The sequence below is a fragment of the Cydia strobilella genome, chromosome Z (genome assembly GCF_947568885.1).
Source record: "Cydia strobilella chromosome Z, ilCydStro3.1, whole genome shotgun sequence".
Lineage (NCBI taxonomy): Eukaryota > Metazoa > Arthropoda > Insecta > Lepidoptera > Tortricidae > Cydia > Cydia strobilella.
The window spans coordinates 48,247,181-48,274,796 of NC_086068.1; the positions used below are offsets into that span (position 1 = coordinate 48,247,181).

General features: G+C 36.7%; 1 protein-coding gene across 1 annotated transcript in view; it reads left to right on the plus strand.

Annotated features, from left to right (window-relative positions):
* LOC134753777 (uncharacterized) overlaps positions 1–27,616 on the plus strand; it is a 65,227-nt gene that overhangs the window by 12,072 nt on the left and 25,539 nt on the right. The window contains exons 6-17 of the mRNA XM_063689716.1: positions 1,706–1,828; positions 2,697–2,810; positions 3,259–3,444; positions 4,150–4,392; positions 7,643–7,897; positions 9,427–9,661; positions 9,744–9,883; positions 11,598–11,772; positions 12,232–14,169; positions 19,204–19,405; positions 24,834–24,965; positions 26,775–26,979. Coding sequence (XP_063545786.1) covers positions 1,706–1,828; positions 2,697–2,810; positions 3,259–3,444; positions 4,150–4,392; positions 7,643–7,897; positions 9,427–9,661; positions 9,744–9,883; positions 11,598–11,772; positions 12,232–14,169; positions 19,204–19,405; positions 24,834–24,965; positions 26,775–26,979 — 3,948 coding nt within the window. The remainder of the gene's footprint in view (positions 1–1,705; positions 1,829–2,696; positions 2,811–3,258; positions 3,445–4,149; positions 4,393–7,642; positions 7,898–9,426; positions 9,662–9,743; positions 9,884–11,597; positions 11,773–12,231; positions 14,170–19,203; positions 19,406–24,833; positions 24,966–26,774; positions 26,980–27,616) is intronic.

Sequence of the window (27,616 nt, forward strand, 5' to 3'; positions counted from 1 at the left end):
TAACCGATTCTCGTCGTTGATAATTGAAATTTTGGAAGTAGGTTCGATAGTTAGATAGATTTTTTCTGTCGTTTTGTTTCTTGGAAAATGTTCTAAATGGCAGAAATTGGCATTAAGGGCTGAAAGCGCCGGTAGGGTTGTGATAATGATGACAATAATGACTCAATTTTAAAGTGACTTTTATTCTATGGCCCCAATTTTTTTGGGATGTCTAGCATGTCGCATTACATAATTCAGCATTAGTAAAATTTTACTTTATTTCTAGTACTTAGAGTTCATAGTCTTTAAAATAAGCATACGACTTTTTGTGTTCGAACATCACGGATACAATACTTAATTCATTAAGGCAGATATTTGCTTGTAATTTCGTACAAAATTTTAAGTACAGTAGACCTAATTAACCTTAAATACGGTGGGCTGTCAAATTCGAATAGAATCAGTCACAAAAACTTTTATAAAAAAAGATAAACCGACTTCAAAAAGGATGAAATAAAATATTATCCTTTTTAGGGTTCCGTGTTTAAGTATATGCGTTACCAACTGATGTGTTTGAAGTCGGTGCCAAGCCAAATTTAGAACCATATATTCATAGTGATTTTGGTGCAATTCGGTAAGGATGATCGAGAGGTCTAACAGCTCACAGACCCACTAGTACCTAATGTACCTATACCTAGTAGCTGTGGTATGTTTTAAATCGGCATATACACTCATGGACAAAATTAGAAGAAAAAAAAGTTTAATTATAATTACTAATTTTGAAATTACTTTAGGTGCTGTAATCCCGTAATTAAATCTTTTTTTACGTTCCTCTAAATTTTTTCATGAGTTTATATCAATGTACCTACCACAATAATATAATAATTATAAAACATTAATTCAAATTTATAAATTTTGAATTTTGGGGCAAATTCTGGAGCAAAGTAGAAACATTTTACGATATATTTTTTAATATCACTGACAAGGCACGGACTTACATAGAAATCAAATTCCTTGGCCGTACCTACATGCATCTTCTTACAGATATCTAAGTTTTCAACACGTTATTCATAAGACTAAGCAAACATTAGAATATCTAAATACCACAATTAAATATCAAATACGAATACTCAGACAATCACGTAGAAATCACGCAATTAGGACTGTATCGACCGTCCAGTGGTGTTAATTTATGAATAATTCATTATATTACTAGGTATTGTACTCCTACTAATTCCCCAACTTTTGGTCTTTGTCACATAGTTTTATTTTGTTTATTTTTCGCTTTAGGCGTTGGAACCAATTACATGAGCCCAGCGCATCATCGAAATAATTAGTTTTTTAGGTATTTATTGTTTTACTACATAGTGTATAGACTAACATACCTAGATATAGGTAGCATATTATATTTTTTGTACTAACACAGTGTTTAGTAACACTATATGGGTTCTGTTCTGTGCCTGAAATAAATATTTTCAATTTCAATTTCAATTTAACAACTAATCGGCAAATGGTGGCCACATTTTTCCATTTAGGTGATACTGATAAAGCAAAAAATAAGCAAAATAAAACTATGAGACAAAAACCAAAAGTTGGAGAATCAGTAGGACAGCAAGAGTATATACTGATTTATACATACATTAATTGGTTTATTAGAAAACACAATTCCCGTAATGAGGGCACCGCTGGACGGTCGATGCACTCTTAAATACACATGTGAAAATACCAGATGGCAAGAGTTTTGGATGAGAGGAACAAATACAAGCAGGCGTGTATGCCGCTGGTGGACGCGTTAAAGAAGAAAAGCTCAGTGGCGGAGAAGGAGCAAGAAACATTGAAGCAGCTCGAGAAGGTGGGGTGCATGCTAAACAGATTAGTGATAATGATTAAATCGTTTTCATCACACTTGCTCGAGAGAGATCTTATTTCATGCAGGTGTACTGAAGGGCAAAGGCCTATACTGTGAAAAAAAGCTGTTACTAGATTTTTTTTATTATGTTACTAATTCATACGAATTAACTAGATATAAATGAGTTTTACCTTTACAATACTAACGTTTTTTAGTATTAATTTAATAGCCGTTTAAAAGAATTATTTCGCTTAGTTAAGTTTCTTCTTCGCAAGTGTGATGAACAACATTGTGTGTAACTCCGGGGGTAAGAATATTGCAAACTCGAGTCTTTAATTCCCTCTAGCCTGCGTCTGTCGCGAATTAACACACTCGTTTCCAATATTTCACTTACTCCACTCGTTACACAATGTACTATTCTTCATCTTTAATCTTTATTCTATTTTAAGTGTTATAACTAACCGATCGTTCCGTACTGTTTTCCTTAATTGGTGGGTGGACTAATAATATTAGTCTAATACCGTTCGAAAAAGGGGCCTCTAATGATTCTCTAACGCTTTACGTGTTTAAGCAGGTGCTGTCCCCTAAATTTCGCGCACGCTCCCATACGCGTTTTAGGGTCCGCCATCTAGTGGCCTAAATTGAAATCTTCAACTTGCCATTAGGTGTACTTCGCGCCAAAAACCAGGGGGCTCCTGTGCTGCCTCTACAGTTTATGTACAGCCAGCAAATATGTATGAAGGGGTGCTAACCAAATGGTTTTGCTGACTTTACGTTCCCTGTAGTTTTACGCACTCTGTAAGAGTCACTAACGCCTGACTTATTTGCAATTGCAAGGCATAATTTTACAAGCGTTGTGTGCACTGTGCAGGAGGTGTGTTCGCGGGCGTGCGCACGGGTCCAGCTGGCCGAAAACGCCGCGCGCGTCAACGCACAGCTCACGGACCAGCAGTGCAAATGTTCCCAGCTCGACAGAAACTTAGCGGTACTCATTTTCCATTACATGTTACCACAGCTTATTTGGCTGAGGCTTTACTAAGTCGACATACATCTGATGGGTCGTCAAGTGGGTAAATTTTTTTTTTTTTTTGGTATTTTGAATAGATGTGTCCTATCCATCAGAAAATAGATAGCCATCTTCTTTGTTGTGTGTTGTGTAGCCATGTTCATTGCATCATTCAATAAGAAAATTATACTAGTACAGTTCTATAACACTTTAAACTCTCTCGTTTTGTACACATAATTAATGTCGAAAAAACTTAAAAAAACGGAAAAAAGGTAAAATAAGGAAATTTTGACCCGTAAAGAACGTTAATTATCAGTACAGTTCTTATCTCTGAAAATGAGTATTCCAAAATTAAAAAGTAACAGATTAGGTAGGACTTATTTCTTGTTACTTGTGTATTTGGTTTATATCGAAAATTGTATGACAGTGGAAAGAGGAGCACGAGCGAAGTAAACAGCGTGCGCTGGAGGACGCGGCTGAGGTGGCCAAGGTGCTGACGCACGAGGCGGAGTGTGCGCAGCGCGCAGAACTGGAGGCTCTCCGCAGGCAGGTGGCGCAGGCTTCACAGGACTTGCTGGAGGAGGACGCTCGCACGGCGCTCTTGAAGAAACGAGTACGTATCCCTCGTGTCTAGCAGGAGCGGAGGCGGCCCAGGTGCTCAGCTCACGCACTAGGTAGCGTACGTCCGCTGAGCGTTCTTTGAAAAAGGGAACCTAGATTGATTGACTTTATGAGTCACAATTTCACCATATTTCGAAAGGTTTGTTGTTTTATGTTTAAAAATGTTCATGTTCATCAAATATTTATGTAGGTACATTAAATTTATACACAAAATAAAAAGTATTTAGTACTGTTACACATAGATTAAAGATATGACATGAGTAGGTATTACTAATCTTTTGATAAAATTATGCGCGTCATGACAAGTAGGCCAAAGGCAAAATATTTTAAACAATAATTATGACACATCCATTTTTATTTTCTTGATAAAATATGTACATTGTTAATACTTTGATCTTTTAAATTTGCTAGTAGTAGTACAGTTTTATTGAACTATACGATATAATTGGGGAAATCTGAACTTGTGGAAATAATCGAAATTAAACTATCGTGAGACATATTTCAAAATATTTTGATCACTTCAGTAACACTCACTAGTATCAAAAGTAGTACATGTCGCCAAAAGCGTAACCGTACTTAACCCTAGTGATCTAAATATTTTGTGGAAATAAGCAAAAATGAGTCATGTACTCATGTCAAATATTTACACCCTCTCTTTTAATTAAACAATACCTACATCCTAACTTGTTGTTTTTAGATAGAAGATTATATGCAAGAAAAAAATGAAATGATAGAAGACTTAGAAGCTTGCCAGACAAAGTGTGAAGGTCGTATGGGAGCATTAGTTAAAGACTTGAAGTGTAAAAGAGATAAGCTTGCAGAGTTAAAAGATAAGATGATGGAATGCCGCTGCAAAGAGCCCGTAGACCAAGCGGTGGAGGTGAAGCGGACGCCGTCGCTGGCCGCGTTGTGCAGGTGCTCGCCAAGCGATACGATTCAGGTGATTATCAGTGATCGGATCTGCCTGTGCCCTTGTCGGGAATTATGCCGCGTAGACTTTATAGGGTATGAATAAGACTGCGTTTCCACCAAAGCTGTGTGGGATTGTTTGTCATAAACCAATAGAAACACTTCATTTGCCAATCCTCGCTCAGTGCAGCTCTAGTTGAAAAGGCTCAGCGGGGTAAGGTTTTTGTACATACAAAACAAGAGAAGAGTTGCGAGGGATGTGTTGCTGGAAATGTGTTGCGAGGGATGTGTTACGTGAAATGTGTTGCGAGGTACAGACGCAAGCGAAAAACAATAAAAAGCTCCCGCCTCACCGCACACCGCTCGCTTATTTGAAAAGAGCCCGCTACCCAGCCTCGCTACATCCTCGCACCGCTCAGCTACCTCGCAGAGCTTTGGTGGAAAGGCAGCCTTATGCCCGATAGGTATACATATATAAACCAGCGTTTTCACCCGCAAGGCATGAGGTATGAAGGATATGATGGAAATATTCGCTCTCAAAGGGTAAGTCTTTGTAGCTCAGTTGCTAGAGCGGTATCCCATGGCCCTATCCCACAAAACTTTACAAGTGTACAAGTTGACAATATTGTTAAATTGTGAACAAAAATACGTAATAACACAATAATTAAACATTTGTCACAGCTACAAATCTAAAATTTATAAATGTTCCGCATTTGTAGACCAGCAACAAAAAAAATGGAGGCACGTCAAGATAGGATAGCTTATATATGTATGTAGAAGTGTATACAACTTTGTTGTTTGACAAATACATATGTATTATTATCGTAAAAATATTATTATTTTTAATCGTAAAAATATCTTACGCATGTCTTCACGCTGTTATTGAACAGAACGTATTTATAAAATGTATTTATAAGACAAAATTACCATTTGCAATTTAAATTTGGATCATGCCTCCTGCATTCGGGAAGTTTAGCAATAAATTACCTTACAAAGATAAAATTAATAAATGGAAAGATATCGCATTTGAACAGTTTAAATATATTAGATAAGCACGGGAAGCACTTGAGAGACACTATGAGGCAAAATTCTTCTTGTAGCATGTTGGAGATTCGAACCGGTAGCCTGAAGTAAATATTCCACTGTTGATTTACTCACTCTAAACCTTTGATTAAATGCGAATTCCGTTTAATTAATGCGTTCTGTTCGACGTTCGTCCTATGACACCTGACCACAAATTCTTCTTTCTACTACAGATGTAGTATTTATATTTATTGTATTATACTCTTGACTCACACAGAGTGAATTGTTAACTTGTAATTACATTTCCACAAATATGCATACCTTCTATTACAATCTCTTGTAACACTAATCTTTAACGTACAATTGTCAATTACAAATTTGGCTAATTTTCCGGAAAAACCATTGTATATTTTGTAAGACGCGTAATTGTATACATTACGTATTTGTATACATTTTCCATTGCATTTTTGTCTCATGTAAATTTTGTGATAGGTACGACCAGTTGTATTATATGTATACAGTTGTAACTTGTCACTAGTAAATTTTACCTAATTGTTAGTTTTGTGGGATAGCCCCTCCGGTGGCGAAGCAATATATTAAACTTTCGCGCCGTGCGCCGCGCAGTCGCGAGGCGGTTAGTTTTTCATTTGCATAGATTTGCAAGTTTTAGTCCTGCCCAAGACAAGAAATGTTTCCACTTTTCCTTTATTTCTAAGTATTTTCTAGTGTCATTTGCAGACCTTTCTTGTTTAGTATTTCCTTTATCTAATTAGGTACCCCTGATGGCCCGTATTATCCCATTTGACGATAATGTAATAGACTGACGTTTTGGCTATAATATTGAGTTTAACCAAAGATAGATATAACTCCGTAATAGATGGATACAGTCTAAGGAAAAAACGTGCCTCGAAAATCACGAAAATTTGATTCTCGATCAGATGGCGCCACTAGTTTTGGCCTACACTCGTATAGAGGGCGTTGACTGTTTCGTTTGTTATTTATAATTTTAACGCATACCAGTGAAAGAACATGGGTCAAAATCATATAAAAATAATTAATGCAAATAAAAAAATCATTTATCCATATTTAAATACATTTTATCGTATTTTTATAAATATTTATTTTTAGTTTTAAAGTGTGTCAACAGATGGCAGTGAATTTACTGGGGTTACAAAATTTACTATGACAGTACCGCTCTAGTATAAGTTACTCTATGGTTTAACTGAAATAGCTGCTTAAAATATAAGACATCGATTTGGATTTTTGAGTACGTTTATGTAGCGGTTGGGTATTTGTTTGTTTTACTATTACCTATATGGGGCAGCAGTATATTGTTACAAGCCATTTCTACGATTTTTCATTAATATAAGTACCTGCATAATTCATTTGTAGTAAGCAGATATTTAAGAAAAAACTGCAAGCAAAACTTTTAGATTTGTATGACACTGTAGTTTAGTTAAGTAGTGTATAAGTAATAAAAATTTAGGTTATAAGTGGGTAGAACACAAGAGGATAGAGAGCGCTTTATCCGCCAACAAACTGTCCTCAGTTTGTTGGAATATAAATAAATATGTAAATACCATCCCACCAAAAACATTTCATGTAAAATGTTGCCAAGACGAAACCATAAGGCTCGCACTGTCAAAAAGTCATCAGGTCTTTTGTAGAGCCAAGCTTCTAACTCTACAGGCCCTAACTTCACAAACTCTACACCTTAGTCGAAATATGTGGCTATTGGCATCATATCCCGAGAATTTTGTTAATCTGGTGTAATCCAAACCCAAGTTATGAGGGTTCAAAAAACGACGAAGCGCTTCGAGAAAATGTAGGTAACTAAGGTTACACTACCATGCCCCCAGATTTAAGTTTTGTTGTAATAAATAAAAAATAAATAAATATATTTTACAGTACACATGGTGCTACTTTCTCGCACTAGTGCGTAAAAGAGCACTTTTCGTGCATATGTCGAACGTTTAACGGGCCATATGTACTGTAAAACGTTGTACCCCAGGTAGCAAAATGACGTCAAATGACGACAGCGACGTCGTAATGACGTAATAATGCCGTCATTATGACGTCGCTGACGTCATTTTACGTCATTTTGCTACCTGGGACGATACACGTGCGAATAGGTAATTCGCAACTCGTGTCGATTTAAAACACTACCTGCGGTCGTGTTTTAATTTATCGCCACTTGTTTCGAATTTCCTCTTTTCCGCACTTGTATCGTAATTAACTATAATGTTGCATTCTCTTAGGGATCCTGTTCGTGTACGTCAATACGAAGTCGGCTTCTCTCGTCACTCCTTAAGGATTTGTTTAACGGCCTAAAATCGGAAATGGAGACCATCGGCTCACAGATGCCTTGTCACCTCTTGAAGTGTCTCGAAGACAAGCATAATTGGGACCAAACTACTGATGTCAAGCAAAACGTTCGTGCTTATTTTTCCCGACTTTTGCTCGGTGAACTTGACATCGCTATTGCAACAGTCATTGAAAGGAGCCACGCACAGGTAGTAATTTAGCACTCATAAGTAATTTAGTTCGTTAATAAAGTTTTTGTTTGTATATTTTTTATTAGTTTTTTTTTGTGTAATTTGACATTTAGACTGGATACACCTCTGACAAAGTATCTAATATTTTATTGATTCCATATTTGTAATTGTTTTTTAACCGACTTCAAAAGAAGGAGGTTCTCAATTCGGTTGTTTTTTTTGTTTTTTTTTTATTAACACCATAACTCCGTCATTTCTGGACCGATTTTGAATATTATTTTTTTGTTTTTAAGTATATACATACAGATTGGTCCCGTTTTTGTCAAAACGCAGTTCTGATGATGGGATCCATGAGGAATCGAGGGAACTCCTCAAATGTTTAAGGCATACAAATTTATAGTGATTTTAGTATTTTCATCAACAAAGTAAGCATTTACATTTAAAAAAGTGACATTTGATGAAGTGGAACTGCTAATGATGATCAGAACGGAGCTCTTCAATGACGCATAGTTCACGTTTGGCGATTTGTCCTCTTCGTTATGTTTGTTAAGAAAGTTAGGTTTTTTGTCATTTTTGACAAGCTCGAGTTCTGATGATGGGTTCCATGAGGAACCGAGGGAACTCCTCAAATGTCAAAGGCATACATATAGTGATTTTTGTATTTTCATCTACAAATCCAGCATTTACATTGTGACAAAAGTGTGTGACATTGTGACAAAAGTGATTTGATGAAGTGGAACTGCTTATGATGATCAGAATGGAAATCTTTAACGATACATAGTTCACGTTTGGCGATTTATTCTCTTGGTTATGGACCCAGACCCAAACTTGGACCCGGTCTCGGACCTGGGTCTGGACATGGACCCCAACTCGGTCCCGGACCCGGACCGAACTCCGACCCGGACTTGAACCCGGACCCCGACTCGGACCCGGACAGCCGGACATGGACCTATCCAGATCCGAGTTCGGGTTCAAGACCATATGGTCTAGAACCTGAACCTGAACCCAGACCCGGACTCGGAAATGCTACTAGAAAAGTGGGTTAGGTGGGTGGGTGGCTTTGAACTGCGATCCTCACAGAACCAAACTGCTATCAGAAATGTGGATTAGGTTAGGTTAGAACTGTGACCCTTACAGAAACGAAATGCTATCAGAACTTGGGTTAGGTTAGGTTAGAACTGCGACCTTTACAGAAACGAAATGCTTTCAGAAAACTGGGTGGTTTTACCTCCTTTTCTGCATACGTAGGCAAAAGATGATGTCTTTTTCATTTCATTGTCTGGAATCTAAGTGCACCATCAACAATAAGTAACCTTTCAACGGCATCCCCCATTGAAGTCGGTTTTTTTCTTAAAAATTATTGTAATTTTTGGTTAAGTTTATTGCTTGTAAAAATTGACATGTAACAGTGCCCCTGTGGCCTATTTGCTGAATAAATGTTTGATGTTTAAGCGGTATATCACGAGTAATTTTTTACCAACTCCGGTGTCGTAGCCTAGTTCCATAAATCTTATTATAAATCCTAACATGATGGTATTGAATTGCAGTGGGTGGGTGAATGTTGCGTTGATATGAAACCGCAAGTTTCACGAGACTCCAGGCACAGCTTACGGTGGCAAGAACATGAGCTCGAGATGAAGACGCAGAAGCTGGCTAATCAGCTAGCCGAAAAGATGTTCCGAGAGAGAGCGAAAGAATTGGCCAAGCAAGCCCAACAAGAACTACAAGATAGTCGTCCTCCATGCGAATGTGACCTCAACGACACAGCACAGTATTCATCAGGTTATTGCCTCACTTTTTTCTAATCTTAAAATTTTAAACTGAAAATTCGGACTAATAGTATCATGATATTTTTGGTCCATAGCCCTATATCGTTGCCTGGTTCAACCTTATCCAGATTGTCATATGAACAAGATGAAGAATGGAGTGATTGTTGCTTCTAGCCAAGTTCAGCGTAGAAATAATCCTATACCTCAAATTAAGCAAAATAGGTCTTCGAAAAAAGTAAGTGGTGTTTAATTTATTATATATGTACCTAAGATTTAATCATCACACCTGTTCAGAAAGGCTCTCAGCTTGTTTTATCATCGCACCTGCTCGGAAAGGCTCTCTGCTTGTTTTATCATCGCACCTGCTCGGAAAGGCTCTCTGCTTGTTTTGAAAACAATGAGTAAAGTTGCATCCTCTAAGAGTGCCGTTGATGCAAATTTTGAGTTACCTACACTGATTTAAACTTCTTTCACGTTTTTTACACATTATTAAATATAAAACGGGACATAATCGCGGATAATTAAGTTTTAAATTTACCTTCGGCGTTTCGAGGACGGCATTGTTCCCTTGGTCTCATTGCGTAAGACACACAAAACCGTGTGAAATTATAGACCTTTACGAATAAAAAAATGGTGCCATTTTTTGAAAGGGACGAGCTAGGTATCACATTAATCTAAACTACGCACTAATGCCAAGTTGCGGCTCAAGCCACATATTTTGACTAAGGTGTAGAGTTTATGAAGTTAGGGCTTGTAAAGTTAGAAGCTTGGCTCTACAGGAGACCTGATGCCTTTTTGACAGTGCGAGCCTTATGCTTTCGTCTTGGCTTGGTTGATTTTGGGGTTGAAAACTATTCTATATCCTTCCTCATAACAAAAACTGTCTACATACCAAATTTCAACTAAATCGGTTTAGCTGTGATTGATTCCCTATATAAAATTGCACCCCCCTTATCACCCCGTGAGGGGCTAAAAATTTCAAGTTTTCGAATGTTTTTGTTGTTTGTGTACTAATACCAAATTTGGGCTTTCTAGGACTTCTGGAAGTACCTTAAGAGTTTTGATGATCATCAGTAAGTGAGTGAGTCAGTGACGAAATCAGGGTTTTTTAGATATGAATAAAATCTAAAGTATAAGAGCCATCATCATCTTCCTCGCGTTGTCCCGGTATTTTGTCAAAAAGTATAAGAGCTATGCAATTGAAAAATTGTATGCTTAATAAGTCCACTATTGACATCATATCCCGAGAATTTTGTTTATCTGGTATAAACCCAAGTTATGAGGGTTCTAAAAACCAGCCAAGTGCGAGTAGGACACGCGCACGAAGGGTTCCGTACCATTACGCAAAAAACGAAAAAAAAAAACACGTTTAGTGTATGGAGCCCCACTTAAATATCTATTTTAGTCTGTTTTTAGTATTTGTTGTTATAGCGGCAACAGAAATACATCATCTGTGAAATTTTCAATTGTCTAGAGATACAGCATTTCATGAGATGCAGCCTGGTGACAGACGGCGGACGGACAGACGTACAGACAGACAGACAGACAGCGGAGTCTTAGTAATAAGGTCCCGTTTTAAAAACGGGTGGGAACAAATCACGTTCGGAAGTTTTTATACAAGAAAATAAAAATATCGGAAATGACATCTAACAAAACATATTTCATACTAAAACGGGGGTTGCATAGTTTTATAATGGTAATAATTAGTGTCTCATCCCCATACATTGACACGGAACATAACTTGACCGAATCATACCGTAGGTAAAACCTGACCAGAAATATACGATCACGCGCCATGTTGCGGAATTTCAATGGAACTAATATTTTCATAATATACTGAACTGTCACCCTATACATGAAAATAACAGGGCCCTCTTGACAGTGATCATTGAGGTCAGGCTTTACACTATTACTTAATTTTATGAATTCTTGCAATAATGTTTTTTCAGGACGCGAATGGGACTGTGACGACTCTGCCAAAATACTTGTATCCAACAGACAAAATAGGAAGAAAATATGTTAATAATCGAAGGCCTGAATCGATATTGACAAATAAAGCCAATGATTGTAAACCTGCTACAACTCGAAGAGTCCTAAACAATACTGCGAGAAAACTTAAATCATGTACGAACAAAGCTAATCCACATAAAGTAGGCGGAAACAGTCCCAACAAATTGTTTAGAGAGCCCCAACAATATGCAGTAAACATGTGCTTATGCGACAATAAAAAAGAATCTACTTCTAATAAGCCTGATAAGAACTTTAATATCAATTCGGAATTGTGTCACAGTTCTAATAGTGTTTCAAATTTAAGACAGCAACCCATAGTGGATTTTAGGCAGAATAGTTTTCAAGAGAGTGACAAGACTAGTTTCTCTTTGTTTACGAAAACATGCGCTTGCTTACACCAAACACCATCAAATACGTCTATCGACAGACTTGTTAGTGTTTTAACAAAGTGGAAAGATAATTTACTTGAATCACGAGATTGTAATATCCGAGAAATTATCAATACAGATTCTTTGTTTAAAATTACTCATTCAAGTATTGTAAATATTCTACAAGAAATACATAACAAAACAGATCAAACTGAATGTAAAAAAAGTAAAACCACTTTTGAAAAATGTGCAGAAACACAACAACACGACAAGAATATTAAATCACTAAAAGACAGTAAGAAAACTCTTGATGAAGAAGATAAGTGTCCTAAAGCCATTGTATCTAGCCAGATGCAGATAAAGCAGTCAAAATTATTGATGGCTATAAATTTAAACGATGCTTTGTACCATTGCGATGATAATGTAAAAATTATCAAATCAAACACTAAACGTCCATTACCCATCATGTCTTCTGTTAAATCTGTACCTGTTAAAGCGGAGATACAAAAAAAATCGTTTGAAAACTCCTTTCCAATAATAAGCAAAATAAACCTCGATAATTACAATGGAATCGATGTGTCTATCAACAAAAACAATATTGCGGAATTAAAGTTACCTGTGACGAATATTTCCGAATGTTCTGCAGTACGGTGTCAAGATGGTGAAAAATGTATTCAATGTTTGGGAGCAACACTTGCAAATGCAATGCGCAAACGTTCGTTGATTAAAAACGATAATCATATTTTGGATTTTGAACAAAAAAACAGTTATAATTTAAGTACATTAAAGAATCAACATGTCATCAAAGAAATTGGCGATGTTGCAAAGTTTCCTGCTAGTAATACAAACACTCGCTGCCAAAATTACATCCAGTTTTTAGGCGTTACACTTAACAACGCAAAAGCAAATCTATTATTGAAGCGGGATGCAAAAAAATCTAGGAACCAAAAAAGTTATAAAAGAAATCATCGAGGCAATTTGTTTGAGGATAAACGAGGAAACAGTCATAACAAATCTGACGATAAGTTAGTCAAGTTGAATACAAATAGAGATGTACGTAAAACAAGATATGCAATTAATCGAATTAAAGCACTGAATGTGTTACATGTTCACAATGAATGTGTCTATCCGCGGACTAAGGTTGGGAATTTGAATAAAGATAAGTCTGTAGATGTTCAAAATAATAGCAATGACGTCTTAAGTCCTGATGAACCTTGCGTATGTTGTCCGATAACCAAGGCAGACAATAAAAATGATTTGGAAGTAAATGCTTTTCAATTGTTGGAAGATCATTTAAAAGGTAAATTAGATGAATTTAGGCGTTCAGCCTGTAAATCCTCTTGCATACCAAACGCGGACGAAAAAAGTGTTTTGGGTGATACTATAGTCAAGATTAAAAAACTTATTCTGGAAAATGCAAATAAAGTTACCTGTAATTGTGGTGGAAATAACCAATCCAGCAATGGAAGCTGGAACAGAGCATATAGTTTATTACATGAGTATTTGAAAACTAAAATTGAACATGTAAAATGTACCTGTAGTTCGGTCGAATATAGTCGAGATGAGAATTTGGTGACGCGTGTTTTAAGTCAAATAAGTTGCTTAATTGAAAATGATTTACAACGACTTAAAAATATATGCAAATGCAATGATACGACATTAGGCACCATCAGTAAACGGGAATCGCATATGACGCATGAACCTCAATGTAGTATTAGTGATTTAAATAATCACAATAATATGATAATAACGAATGCCATTGAAAAAAATAACATGCCAATAGTTGAATCTAAATTTGTTAATTACAATAACGGTGGTTCACTGCCGCACAATAAATCAGCACAAGTTTTGCTTCAACATTCAGTTGAAACCAAGTCATGCGATGCTTTAAAAATATATAATAAGTACTCTGGAGTACAAACATTAGACGTAATGAAAACTAAGCTTGTTGTAGATAATTACATTAATAGTGAACGTGATGATGTTAAACCTATCACCAACCAACGAGACAACGATAGTTCCACCAAGAAAGCCGAGATCAAGTCAAATCTTCATCCTGATATGCCAAACAATGAGCTTACTAAAGACACTACACCTTTTCAAAAAAGAGACATCACAGTATTGCCTATAGAAATGTCACCAGGTAACAATATTAATGAAAATGGTTCAAAGAAAAATAACTTAATCGACGACCAATTTCTGGATGAAAAAAAACTGATCCACGTCGTAAACGAAGACGACAAATTTGACGAACCATTTTTGGCAAATATTGGTTGTACAATAAATTGTTGCTGCGATCGTGACTTAGGTTGTGTTTGCACAAAGTCAACAGTTCCCTCGAACACTGAGTGGTTAAGAACAAATGACATATTTAAAACATTTACACAAAAACAAAGTGTAGTCGAAAATGTTTCTTACATACTAAAGAGCATACCGAATAAAATACCGAAAAATGTAAATTCCATAGAAGATCATTCAGAGGATGTTAACGTAACGGAAAAAAATATAATGAATAATCTAAATCGACGCGAATCCAATGTCGAGGGAAATATTTATTTCGGTCGATATAAACAAAAAGTACACGTAGTTAACGATTATTACAAAGCAGAATTGGTGTATGAAAGCAAAACAAAAGTATGCGAGTCTGGGGTAAACGCCAGCAAAGAAGACCATATTTACTTAAAACAATCTAATCAAAGGTTCGATATAACTCATGATTCTTCTAACACTTTAACAGATGAATCCTCGCTTCAATTTAATTCTATGCCTCCTAAATCAATACACCATGGCATCCTCAAACGAAATGCACATGAGTTATGCAAACATGTTCCAATGTGTTTTAGCAATAGTGATACTGCACTAATAGCTGACCATGAATCGCAAAGGTTGGGGTCCTTATCGACAGATTGTGATTGCGCAATGGTTCCTATATGTCACGTCAAAATGCTTGTGGAAAATATTGGAAGTAAGCTGGTTAAGGCTGAGTGTACATGTGATTCGTTAAAATCAGTTTGTCCAATCCATTCTTAAAATCTGTTATTAAATAAAGACATGTTATATATTTAGTAACAAGTAAAATTATAATATACAGACCGTCTAATTATTTAACCACGAGACTTCTCTAACCAAAGAGTTATTAATAGCTGACAACATGCCTCAACTCTGACAACAGTAAAATTTTCTACATTTAATCAAGGTACCTTCCATACATTTAATGATGCTATCCCATGAGGTAACTCTGTTTGTCAAAACATGTCATTTAAGTTGCTGTAAAGTCGTACAGCTTTATTGTCTTCGGTTACCGCGATAGTTACTCATGAAATAAAACTATGAAAACGGATTATATCGCGTATATTGAATGAACCGATTTTGCATGTACAACCAGCCTTAAAGTTTGTAGTCTATGATTGTTCATTATTTTAGTATGTGGGTATTTTTGCATTTTGTAATTTTTCCTCAGTCACCCGTTGACCACGAACGCTGTAAAGAGTTCGAAACGTCGGGATGTATTATAAATTCAATATACGCGATATAATCCGTTTTCATAGTTTTATTTCGTACAGCTTTTTTAGATCACAATAGGGTTTACAAATTTTTTATTAGCATAGCATCTAAATACTCGAATCCTGATTTTTTCAAGAACATAGGTCCAAAACGCACTTTAAAATTTTATAAAAATTTATTCACAATTAGCTAAAAATACGAAAATTGGTTCTAAAATGCGCTATTCTATTTTTGAGGGAACTCATCGATTACTTTTTTTTTCATTAATATAAAAACATGATATCTGCGGTCCTGAGCTCTTAGCTCTGCTTACGCTCAGCGAGAGTGAGAGAGGCCTTCAACAAATTAAAAACTATAGCGCCATCTAGTCGGCTGTCAAACTCACAGTCTCTTAGACTACAACTGTTCTACAATTAATAACTCTTTGATTTTAACCCAGGGGCAGTTCCGCTATAAATGGTGCATGGGTTTGGTGCAAAGCTTAAATTAGCAAACCCTATGCCCGTCCCGTTCAAACCCATTGACTTTTAAAGTCTTTATGTAAGCATTAACCCATTTGATTAATCCGGTATCCCCGTGTTCCCGCTAAAAAAAATTACCATCGGCACTCGCAAGGGGAACAGGGCTTACAACCGCGGAAATCGAAGTGCGCCAATTCGAAGTCCTTAAAAAAACCCTGGAATGACATGTTCTATGCCACACCCGGACAATTTTCTTTTTAAAACGGCGACATGTCCGGGTCCGGGGTGGACGCATGGCAACCCTACCCTATAGTTCGTTTTTGTAGCATTAGAAAAAAGGTAAACAATCTTGACTTGTCTTTTTATTAAAAATACTGAAAAATTTATAAAATGGTTTATATTACTGATGAAAGCAAAGTAATGTAAAGTATCGTATATAATTGTAACATATTTGCTGAAACTTATTTTTCAGAAGTGATAAGGAAACCAATGACCAGTTGTGCTACGCTTTTTTCACCTATTATAGACGTCAGGTAAAAAATCTTCAGATCGGGATTTTGAAAAACATAATAAATGCATTCAACCAAATATTAAACGTGACGTTACCACTTTTTGGTTCTATATAAAAAATAACAGAGCAAATAATAAACAATCGACATTTGGCAATTTGTCTTCCTCCGAAGAAGCAGAAGAATTTTCCAATTACTTTAGTGACGTGTTCTTACCGACCGGGCCAAGACTAGACATGTTGGATGCCCAGCGACACTGGACAACATCACCACAACACATAACCATAGAACACATATCTGATACCGATATACGTAGTGCTATAAAACGATTATCTTCCAAGACCACTCAGGGTCCCGACTATATTCCTCAATTTTTAGTACGCGACTGTTGTGAAGTTTTTATTAGACCACTGTCATACATTTTTAATTTATCCATTAAAACCAATACCTATCCTGCACTTTGGAAAAAATCTAAAGGTCTGCCAATTCATAAAAGTGGCCCTAAGGATGATATAAAAAACTATAGGCCAATAGCTGTTCTGTCTGCTTTTGGTAAAGTGTTTGAATCTGTTTTGTACAAAAGAATATATCAGCAAATGCGTGATTGGTTCACGGATGCTCAGCATGGATTCTTACCCAACAGATCCACATCATCCTATTTACTAAATCTCGTTACATTGATAGCTCACAATATGGAGGAAAGAAAGCAAATTGATGTAATTTACCTTAAGAAAGCAAATTAATTTAACTTTCATTTGCCGCATGGCATTTGACCGGATAAACTGTGATAACCTATTGCGAAAAATGGCGAAAGCAGGTTTCTCGAGAATGTTGATAGAATTTTTTGCTATTTTTCTGGCCGTACTCTATATGTAATTTACAATAAAGCCCATTCTACGGCGTATCCAGTGACGTCAGGTATAGGTCAGGGTAGCAGCCTTGGTCCCCTCATATTTTTAATCATAATCAATAACTTGCCCGAAATTTTTAAGCATTCTACCGTACTGATGTTTGCGGATGATGTCAAACTGGCTAAATCAATCCAGGATACGTCTGATGCTAGTAAACTCCAGTCTGACATAAATGCCGTTCATCGGTGGGGTTTAAATAATAGTCTACACCTAAATACCGCTAAATGTGCAAGCATGTCATATTTGAAGACAACCCTACCGGCCTCTCGGTCATACACACTGAATGGCGAGGTCCTCCAAAATGTACAGACTATGCGAGACCTCGGCACGTGCTTCGATACCCAACTAAAATTCGATCAAAACATAGTGCAAATCTGTAACAAGGCGCGTAAGTCTCTTGGGTTCGTTTTTAAGCAGGACAAACTTTTTAAAAGGCACCATGTTATTTCGTTGCTTTACAACGCCTATGTCCGTAGTTTGCTTAAGAGTAACTGCATCATATGGAATCCGCATTATCAAAATCATGTAACCTTAATTGAAAGAGTTCAAAAATCATTTGTCCGTTACGTCTACTATAAAATACATGGCTTCTATCCGTACTTGTGCCCAACACTGTTTGTACTAGGAATGGTATCTTACCAAAGCCTTGAAACGCGTAGACGACTTGCTATGGTAAAATATTTCTTTAAACTGATACGAGGCACATTGTCTAATCCTTACTTATTGCAATTTATATCGTTTAAAGTACCACTACTCATAAGAGGTTCCCTCCGTCCACGCCGACGGCCGCTATTCCTGGTCCCTCACGCCAAATTAAATCTACCAAAATAAACCACATCAACAATATACTGCTCTTTGACCCAATCCTGGACTTGTTCTCGCAGTCGGAGTTGAGATTTCTGGCCACAGCCACTCGCTATTTGGAGTCAATTAACACTCCTACCACAATACAGCATTAGATAACTTGTTGTGTATGTTACCTACGTCAAAATGTGTACCAAAATTAATGTATATTAAAATTTAAATTGACACCTACCTATAAAATTTTAATGTGTTTATCAAATAATTTAACAAAATGGTATTTATAAATATGTTATTAATAATATTATTTTTGTACTGTGACCTATAACTTTCATGTTTGGCAATCTGCTGTAAATATAAGTTGGTTAAATAAACAAAAAAATTATAATTTTACTACAAAGACACGTCAAGATCGCTTACCATCTTTCTAATGCAAAAAACGAACTATAGGCAGCGCCGCCCCACAGACGCTGGACAGGCGCTGTCACGCAGCTGTACTCGTAAGCGCAATGCCACTCAACTATAGCCTACATCACCGAGGTGTTAAGTCGCTGCCGTCGTGGTAACGCCGAGTCGACGAGTTCCGGCGGCGCTCACCTGGTGCTGAGCTTTGGGGTGTTTGATAATGATAACCTATAATGAATGAAGTTGTAAGTTGTAATATGAGTTATACCTTATTATCTCTCTTTCCGAAGTTGAGCCCTTTTTGCAGGTTAAAATAACCTAAATATATTTTTAACGACAAAGAAGTTGGATGTCAGGATCTCTGAATTTGCCAGCGGGCGTGGAAGTAGTACTATCCAACGACCGATAACCACTGCGTCACGGCGATAAGTAATCTAATTAATAAACGATATATGGTTCATATCGTTTAATAGATTAGTAGACTCGTATCAGCTTTTTAATTAGTATGTCTTGTATAAAATAAATTATACTTATAAAATAAAATACAGTGTTAAAGTGTAATTAAATTATAAATATTAATGTACCTGTATAGACATGGACAACTTGAGTAAAGTCCCTAAAGATGGAGCAGAAAAGAAAAGAAGTGATCCTAACATAATATCGCGTTTCTTTATATGCTGGGTTTGTCCGGTACTCGTGAAAGGAAATAGAAGGGATGTCGAAGAAGAAGATCTTATTATACCTAACAAACAGTATGATTCAATTCGACAGGGCCAAATATTGGAAAGGTAATGAGCTCTTTTGCGAATTGTATATTTTATATCACACACGTCTGTAGTCGTAACTGCAGGGACATCACATAATTTATATCTAGGCAAAGAAACTTTTTACAGTACCTACATATAGTGCTACTTTGTATTAGCACTTAAAGTGCCTATTTCGAATATTTAAAGGGCCATATGTTCTGTAAAATGTTTTACAATACACGTGCGAATAGGTGATTCACAACTCGTGCCGATTTAAAACACTCCCTTCAGTCGTGTTTTAATTTCTCGCTACTCGTTGAGTTTCCTTCTTTTCGCACTTGTATTGTAATGTACTAATATTGTTGTAATGTTAAAGCAAGCTTGTTGCAGTTTTAGTTCTGCTGTTAATTTCGCTTTAGTTGTTAAAGGCACCTTAAAAAGTAATAAAACCGTAGTAGACATCGTTAATCGACAAACTCCAATCGAAGAGAAAAAATCAAAAAATGTTTTGGGATGACAGATGCGAACGAAAAGTCGAGATCATTTTCATACATTGCCGTTTTTTATACACAATTATCAGTATTATCACATGGTGCTTGGCGAATCTTATCTAACTCCTCAGCGCAGCGTCGAAGATGAGTTTCTGTTGAGAAAACAGAGGCACAGTAAGGTTCCATCATTGTCGCATATAAAACACTTTACTAAAGCCCTTTCTGCGTGTAGTTGTGTACACATTGAACAAATCGCATAAGCATAAGAAATTATATAAATATTTACCTAATATAAGTTGTACATATTAATCTTACATCATGAAAATCATAAATCGTTTCCTTATCACCTGTTTACGTTTCCCTCACCGTTTACGTCACCTGTGTGTACGTTTGCAAAAAAACGCATAATACATTATAAGTATATTTAATATAGGCTGTACATATTAAAAGCTTACGTAGAGTATAATATAAATATCATGAAAATTTTATATCGTACGTGTACCTCTTGATTTAATGGGGTTGGCCGGTCGAAATATTAAGCAGATGGCGCCAGCATAGCTTGCCCTGTCAATCGGTCAATCCCTAGAATTGTGCCAAATTTTGGTTTTTATTATAGAAATTTTATGCCCAGCCCGCGCAGCATGGTTCCGTCCTAAGTCCGTCACTTTCGCACTCACATACTTGTTAGAACGTGACAGGCATGGTGATAAGCGTACCGTGCTACGACGCCTGGATACCTTTTAAAGCCCAAATCTCATAGAAAAAGGGGAGAGCTATGATGGCGCCATCTATATAAACCTTTGACAGTAGCCAACCCCATTTGTCAACTGTAATGCATTATTTCCGTTTTTTACATACATCGGGGTTTTCGGTGCGGGAATGATTTGAGTAAGAGTACGAGATAAACAGATAGGTTAGTCTGAGAAAACATCACACCAATAAATAACACACACACAATGATACAATTTTATTTTCACCACACTAGCTCGTAAAAACCCTCCTTATCTTTCAAAAATGGAAGAGAAAGTTGCATTTTATTCACAAGAGTGGCAAAGTAGTTTGATGCAAATTTTGAGTTAATTCCTGATGTCGGCGAGTAAAATTGCCTTTTAAATGATGATTTTGAATGATACGTATTAAAAAACCGGCCAAGTGCGAGTCGGACTTGCGTTCCAAGGGTTCCGTTTCCGTACATTACATAATTTAAACAATGTATTTTTTGTGTGAAACGTGAGTAAAATGTCTTTAAAAAACCCTTAGGGGTCGGATCAAAAACTAAGTAACTAAGTCCGACTCACGCTTGACTGCACATTTCTAATAGGTTGTCCTGTGATCTATAAGTAAAGAGCTATTTTGTATTTTTTTTTTTAAATTTTTGACCCAGTAGTTTCGGAGATAAGGGGGGGGGGGAATGGTAATTTTTTGCCTATTAACTTGAATAACTTCTAAACTGTTTATCCTAAATTTTAATAAAAAATATATTTGAGATTCTCACAATGAGCTCTTTCATTTGATATGTAGCACGATAAAGTTTGAAAATCTTTATTTTTTTAATTTTCGCATTTACCTCCCAAAAGTGGCCCCGTGTTTAAAATTCATTTGTTTACGTTACATGTCCTGGGTCACAAACTTACATATGTATACCAAATTTCAACTTAATTGGTCCAGTGGTTTCGGAGAAAATAGGCTGTGACAGACGGACAGACAGACAGACGCACGAGTGATCCTATAAGGGTTCCGTTTTTTCCTTTTGAGGTACGGAACCCTAAAAATGTTCAAATGATCCAAATGGATTTGATTTGTAATGTTTTACAGTTAGTATTTTCCTAGCGCTGGTGTGGTGAAGAAAGTTGTAAAGTAGGTAGCAAAGTTTGTTAAGATATAAAAATATTTTATTTTATTTAATCTTTTTAACAGACTTCAAGATTGTAAAGGAGGAGGTTCTCAATTCGGTTGTTTTTTTTTTTTTTTTTTTTTATGTTTGTTACTCCATAACTCCGTCATTTCTGGACCGCTTGTGAAAATTCTTATTTGGATTGTAAGTATATACATACAGATTGGTTCCGTTTTTGTCAAAAAGCAATTCTGATAATGGGATCCATGAGGAATCGAGGGAACTCCTCAAATGTTAAAGGCATACATATAGTGATTTTAGTATTGTCATCAACAAATCAAGCACATACATTTAAAAAAGTGACATTTGATGAAGTGGAACTGCTGATGATGATCAGAACGGAACTCTTCAATGACGCATAGTTCACGTTTGGCATTTGTCCTCTTCGTTATGTTTGTTAAGCAAGTTAGGTTTTCAAGAAACATTTTTGTCAAGCTCGGGTTCTGATTATGAGACCCACGAGGAACCGAGGGAACTCCTCAAATGTGAAAGGCATACATATAGTGATTTTTGTATTTTCATCAACAAATCCAGCATTTACATTTAAAAAAGTGACATTTGATGAAGTGGAACTGCTGATGATGATCAGAATGGAACTCTTCAATGACACATAGTTCACATTTGGCGATTTGTTCTCTTCCTTATGGACCCAGACCCAAACTTGGACCCGGACTCGGACCCGGACCCGGACCGAACTCTGACCCAAACTTGGACCCGGACAGCCGGACACGGACCCGGACTCGGATCCGGACCCAGACCCGGACCCAGAAATGCTACTAGAAAAGTGGGTTAGGTGGGTTTTGAACTGCGATTCTCACAGAACAGAACTGCTATCAAAAAAGTAGGTTAGGTTAGGTTAGAGCTGTGACCCTTACAGAAACGAAATGCTATCAGAAAAATAGGTTAGGTTAGGTTAGGTTAGGTTAGAACTGCGACCCTTACAAAAACGAAATGCTACTAGAAAAGTGGGTGGTTTTACCTCCTTTTCTACATAATTAGGCAAAAGGTGCTGTCTTTTTCATTTCATTGTCTGGAATCTAAGAGTGCACCATCAACAATAAGTGAACTTTAAGCGGCATCCCCCATTGAAGTCGGTTTTTTTTTCTTAAAAATTATGTTAATTTAATTATTCATTAGGTAGAAACCTGCTAGAGTACATTCTGTTTTTAAGTCAATACCTACTCTTTGGCTAATGTCAAACATTTCCGCACCGAAAACTCCAGAATCAGAAATCAGATATCATTGCATTTAGTCATGAATGTCATGATGAACTTACAAGAAAGAAATTGGGTCCAGAAGAAACACGAAATGGTCCCGCCTCAGCATAATGCTAATCCAAAAAAGTCAGCGCTGAACATACTAACGTAATAAATAATAATATCTCAGTGGCGCTGAAGCGCTGATCTTCCGGCGAGACAATTGTGGGCTACTAACGCAACTCTGCTGTATACATATATTTATTGGTGTTTTAAAATTATTTCCTGCAAATATTTGTACAATTTACACAAAACTCTTTTCTTTTGCATATGCAGTGGCATACCGTGTGTACGAAATGGTGCCATATTATTTTGCCTACTGAATTTAAATTCGATGTTTTTAAATGGCACGTATTTAACCGGTTAACTAATTAATCGAATTAGGGAAGTTTAAAAAAATAGAAATGGGTACATATATATTTATTTGGCAACTTGATTATTATATTGGAGACCATTTATGACGCATATTTTTAAAAGAAAACGGCTATTTATTAATTCAAAAATGAGGTTCCTTTAAAATATTTTGAAAGCAAACAAAGGTAACTGCACATTCAAAATTTATATATCGATAATCGTTACATAAGCTGTTATTTTAATATAAAACAGGATCCTTATAAAGTTATTGTGGTCGTATAATCATTGAACCTAAAAGTAGAAACCTTAAAAAGTGTTCGCTTGTGTCGTGGATAGGATAATGTTTATGGAATGGTTCATAAATTTATTTCAGTGAAAACTAGTTTTAACTAAACGATTATTATACATAACTAAACATAAGCTTTTTTCTAAATTAATATTATAAAACACATGAAATCGGTTTTGGCACGCTATTTTCGCTCGCTCAGCTTCGCGCGCTGTTTGGTCACTACACGGCTACACGGTCAACCTAATACGCTCCTCTTCGCTTCGCTCGTCGTCGCACCTATCTTTTGACTATAGCAGAACACCGTGATAACTATTGAAATAAGTAATTAGAAATTGAAAGACCCTAATGGTATAATGGCCATTAGGTATTTCATAATTAGGAATTTCGACTATAGGTAATATAGGTATACAGACCATTGGTAGATAAATTTGAGGTGTTTGTGTATTAGAAAATTTATTAATAAAGTACTAGTTATGCATATGTTTAAATTATTTAAAATATGGGGTATTTAGAGCTTATGTAGGTATCTCAACATTAGGTAATTTTAGGTATTCTGTAGGTATATATGTATTATTATTTATTTATTTTTTTAAAGGAGAACCAACAGCTATAACTGCTAATAACGACATAAATAGTGATACAGAGCCAATTATAGGGTCTCACATATAGCAACATGATAATATTTAACATTAAGTAACATGCACAATCTTACATAGGCACATGCAATAATATCTTGAAAACATATGTACGAGTATTAAATACTAGAACTGCGGTGTCAGCATGGTTGCATTTTTATCACCTGTCACTATGCCTGTCACTTTCGCACTTACATACTTATTAGAACGTGACAGGCATGGTGACAGGCGATAAAAATGCTACCGTGCTAAGGCCGCTGATTACTTAAGTTATATTATATTATAAATTTAATAAAATAAAATGGTATAATTCTTAACAACCCAAAGTCATTGGCACCTATGCCATGACGGTCACCGCAGGTAACTAGGTAACTTACCTACTATTTTATGAAATAATTTAACAAACACCCAATTTGCGTTCCGTTTTTTCCTATATATATATATATATATATATATATATATATATATATATGTCATATTCTTCCATACCTATTTTTGTATAAGGTGCCTGTCTGATGATTATATATATATGGACAATGTTATTTGTTTAGTTATTGGATGCAGGAGTACGAAAAAGCTAAAAGAGAAAACCGAAAACCATCATTATGGAGTGCATTACGGCGTGCGTACTGGCTCCAATACATGCCAGGAGCTTTCTTCCTCTCCATCAACGCTGCAGCCAGGTAACATCATCAGTTTCGATATACCATCATTATGGAGTGCATTACGGCATGCGTACTGGCTCCAATACATGCCAGGAGCTTTCTACCTCTCCATCAACGCTGCAGCCAGGTAACATCATCAGTTTCGATATACCATCATTATGGAGTGCATTACGGCGTGCGTACTGGCTCCAATATATGCCAGGAGCTTTCTACCTCTCCATCAACGCTGCAGCCAGGTAACATCATCAGTTTCGATATACCATCATTATGGAGTGCATTACGGCGTGCGTACTGGCTCCAATACATGCCAGGATCTTTCTACCTCTCCATCAACGCTGCAGCCAGGTAACATCATCAGTTTCGATATACCATCATTATGGAGCGCATTACGGCATGCGTACTGGCTCCAACACATGCCAGGAGCTTTCTACCTCTCCATCAACGCTGCAGCCAGGTAACATCATCAGTTTCGATATACCATCATTATGGAGTGCATTACGGCGTGCGTACTGGCTCCAATACATGCCAGGATCTTTCTACCTCTCCATCAACGCTGCAGCCAGGTAACATCATCAGTTTCGATATACCATCATTATGGAGCGCATTACGGCATGCGTACTGGCTCCAACACATGCCAGGAGCTTTCTACCTCTCCATCAACGCTGCAGCCAGGTAACATCATCAGTTTCGATATAACATCATTATGGAGTGCATTACGGCGTGCGTACTGGCTCCAATACATGCCAGGAGCTATCTACCTCTCCATCAACGCTGCAGCTAGGTAACATTATCAGTTTCGATAAACCATCATTATGGAGTGCATTACGGCATGCGTACTGGCTCCAATACATGCCAGGAGCTTTCTACCTCTCCATCAACGCTGCAGCCAGGTAACATCATCAGTTTCGATATACCATCATTATGGAGTGCATTACGGCGTGCGTACTGGCTCCAATATATGCCAGGAGCTTTCTACCTCTCCATCAACGCTGCAGCCAGGTAACATCATCAGTTTCGATATACCATCATTATGGAGTGCATTACGGCGTGCGTACTGGCTCCAATACATGCCAGGATCTTTCTACCTCTCCATCAACGCTGCAGCCAGGTAACATCATCAGTTTCGATATACCATCATTATGGAGTGCATTACGGCATGCGTACTGGCTCCAATACATGCCAGGAGCTTTCTACCTCTCCATCAACGCTGCAGCCAGGTAACATCATCAGTTTCGATATACCATCATTATGGAGTGCATTACGGCGTGCGTACTGGCTCCAATACATGCCAGGAGCTTTCTACCTCTCCATCAACGCTGCAGCCAGGTAACATCATCAGTTTCGATATACCTATTTTTATGATGCTCAACTTTTTCATTCCATTGCGGTTCTATTAGATGTTATGCATATTATAAAACGTAATTTCAATTCTGACTGAATTACCTATAGTTTGCTTTAAGTTGGCTCTGACTGAACTAAAATTAAACGTGTATTTTGATTATTACTCAGTGGTTTTCGTTTTCAAATCGACTACTACTTACATTCAATTATCCTTATCATTTATCACTCTCTTCAGCGATAAGAGTGGAATACGGCTATTTATCAATCACATTAGGTACAAATTGTAGATACTCCGACTAATGTTGAGTCATGCCGTTAAATATTGATAATCAAATTTATCAAATCAATTAAGGCCAGTACGGGGCTAGTGTCGCCAAGAGACTAGGATGGCAATCTGGAGATACGGCGTTAGTGTAAAACCACCTCTTTAACCCTCCTTTTCCGAAAATGCTTTCCTGAATTGACTTTTGCTAAAATAATTTTCAGGATGATGCAGCCGATAATTTTTACTGAGCTTCTGTCATACTGGTCTGCGGAGTCCACTATCACGCGATTGGAGGCCGGGTACTACGCCTTGGGCATGTTGGGACTCAATTTCGTCGCCATGATGTGTCATCATCACAACACTTTATTTGTTAATAGATTCAGTTTAAGAGTCAAAGTGGCAGCTACATCTCTTCTATACAGAAAGGTCCTATAGACATAAGTTTTAGACAAAATGTTATGGCATACGAATAATTATACTTATTGATTTGATATTATCATGGACATTAATAATAAATTATTCGTTACTGCAGTTATAAAAATAAATTAGATGATAGAGTAAGCTAACGTTGCCCGTATGCTATAAGCTATACCTAAATATTATACCTATTTATACCTATTATTGTTGAATATTTGTTGCTTTTATTTACATGATTCAAGTATGTACTACCACGTACTAAAAATGCTTGAATCACAACTTATTATTAACTGCTGTCAGCTTATTTAATTCAAAGTGTTTCGAACTGAGAGTTGAGTTCTTTTGACTGAGATCAAATACGCTATGCATATGAACAATAACAAAATGAAAGATTAATGTCAAATTTCTATGAAAATATCACGTTTGTTCTATTCAAGTCTTAGAGGATATAACCAAACACTGACGTCTTGTGTGTAATTTTCTGTACAAAAAAGTCTGCCGATTTTTGTAGGGGAGGGAAACGTCAAATGTATACGTAACGTAAAAATGGCCATGTCAGATAAACGTCAGTTCATACATTGTGTATGACTTTTGGCCGACTATTTTCGACAGAGGGGAACGCCTGTTAATGGCTACTCCATTTGCT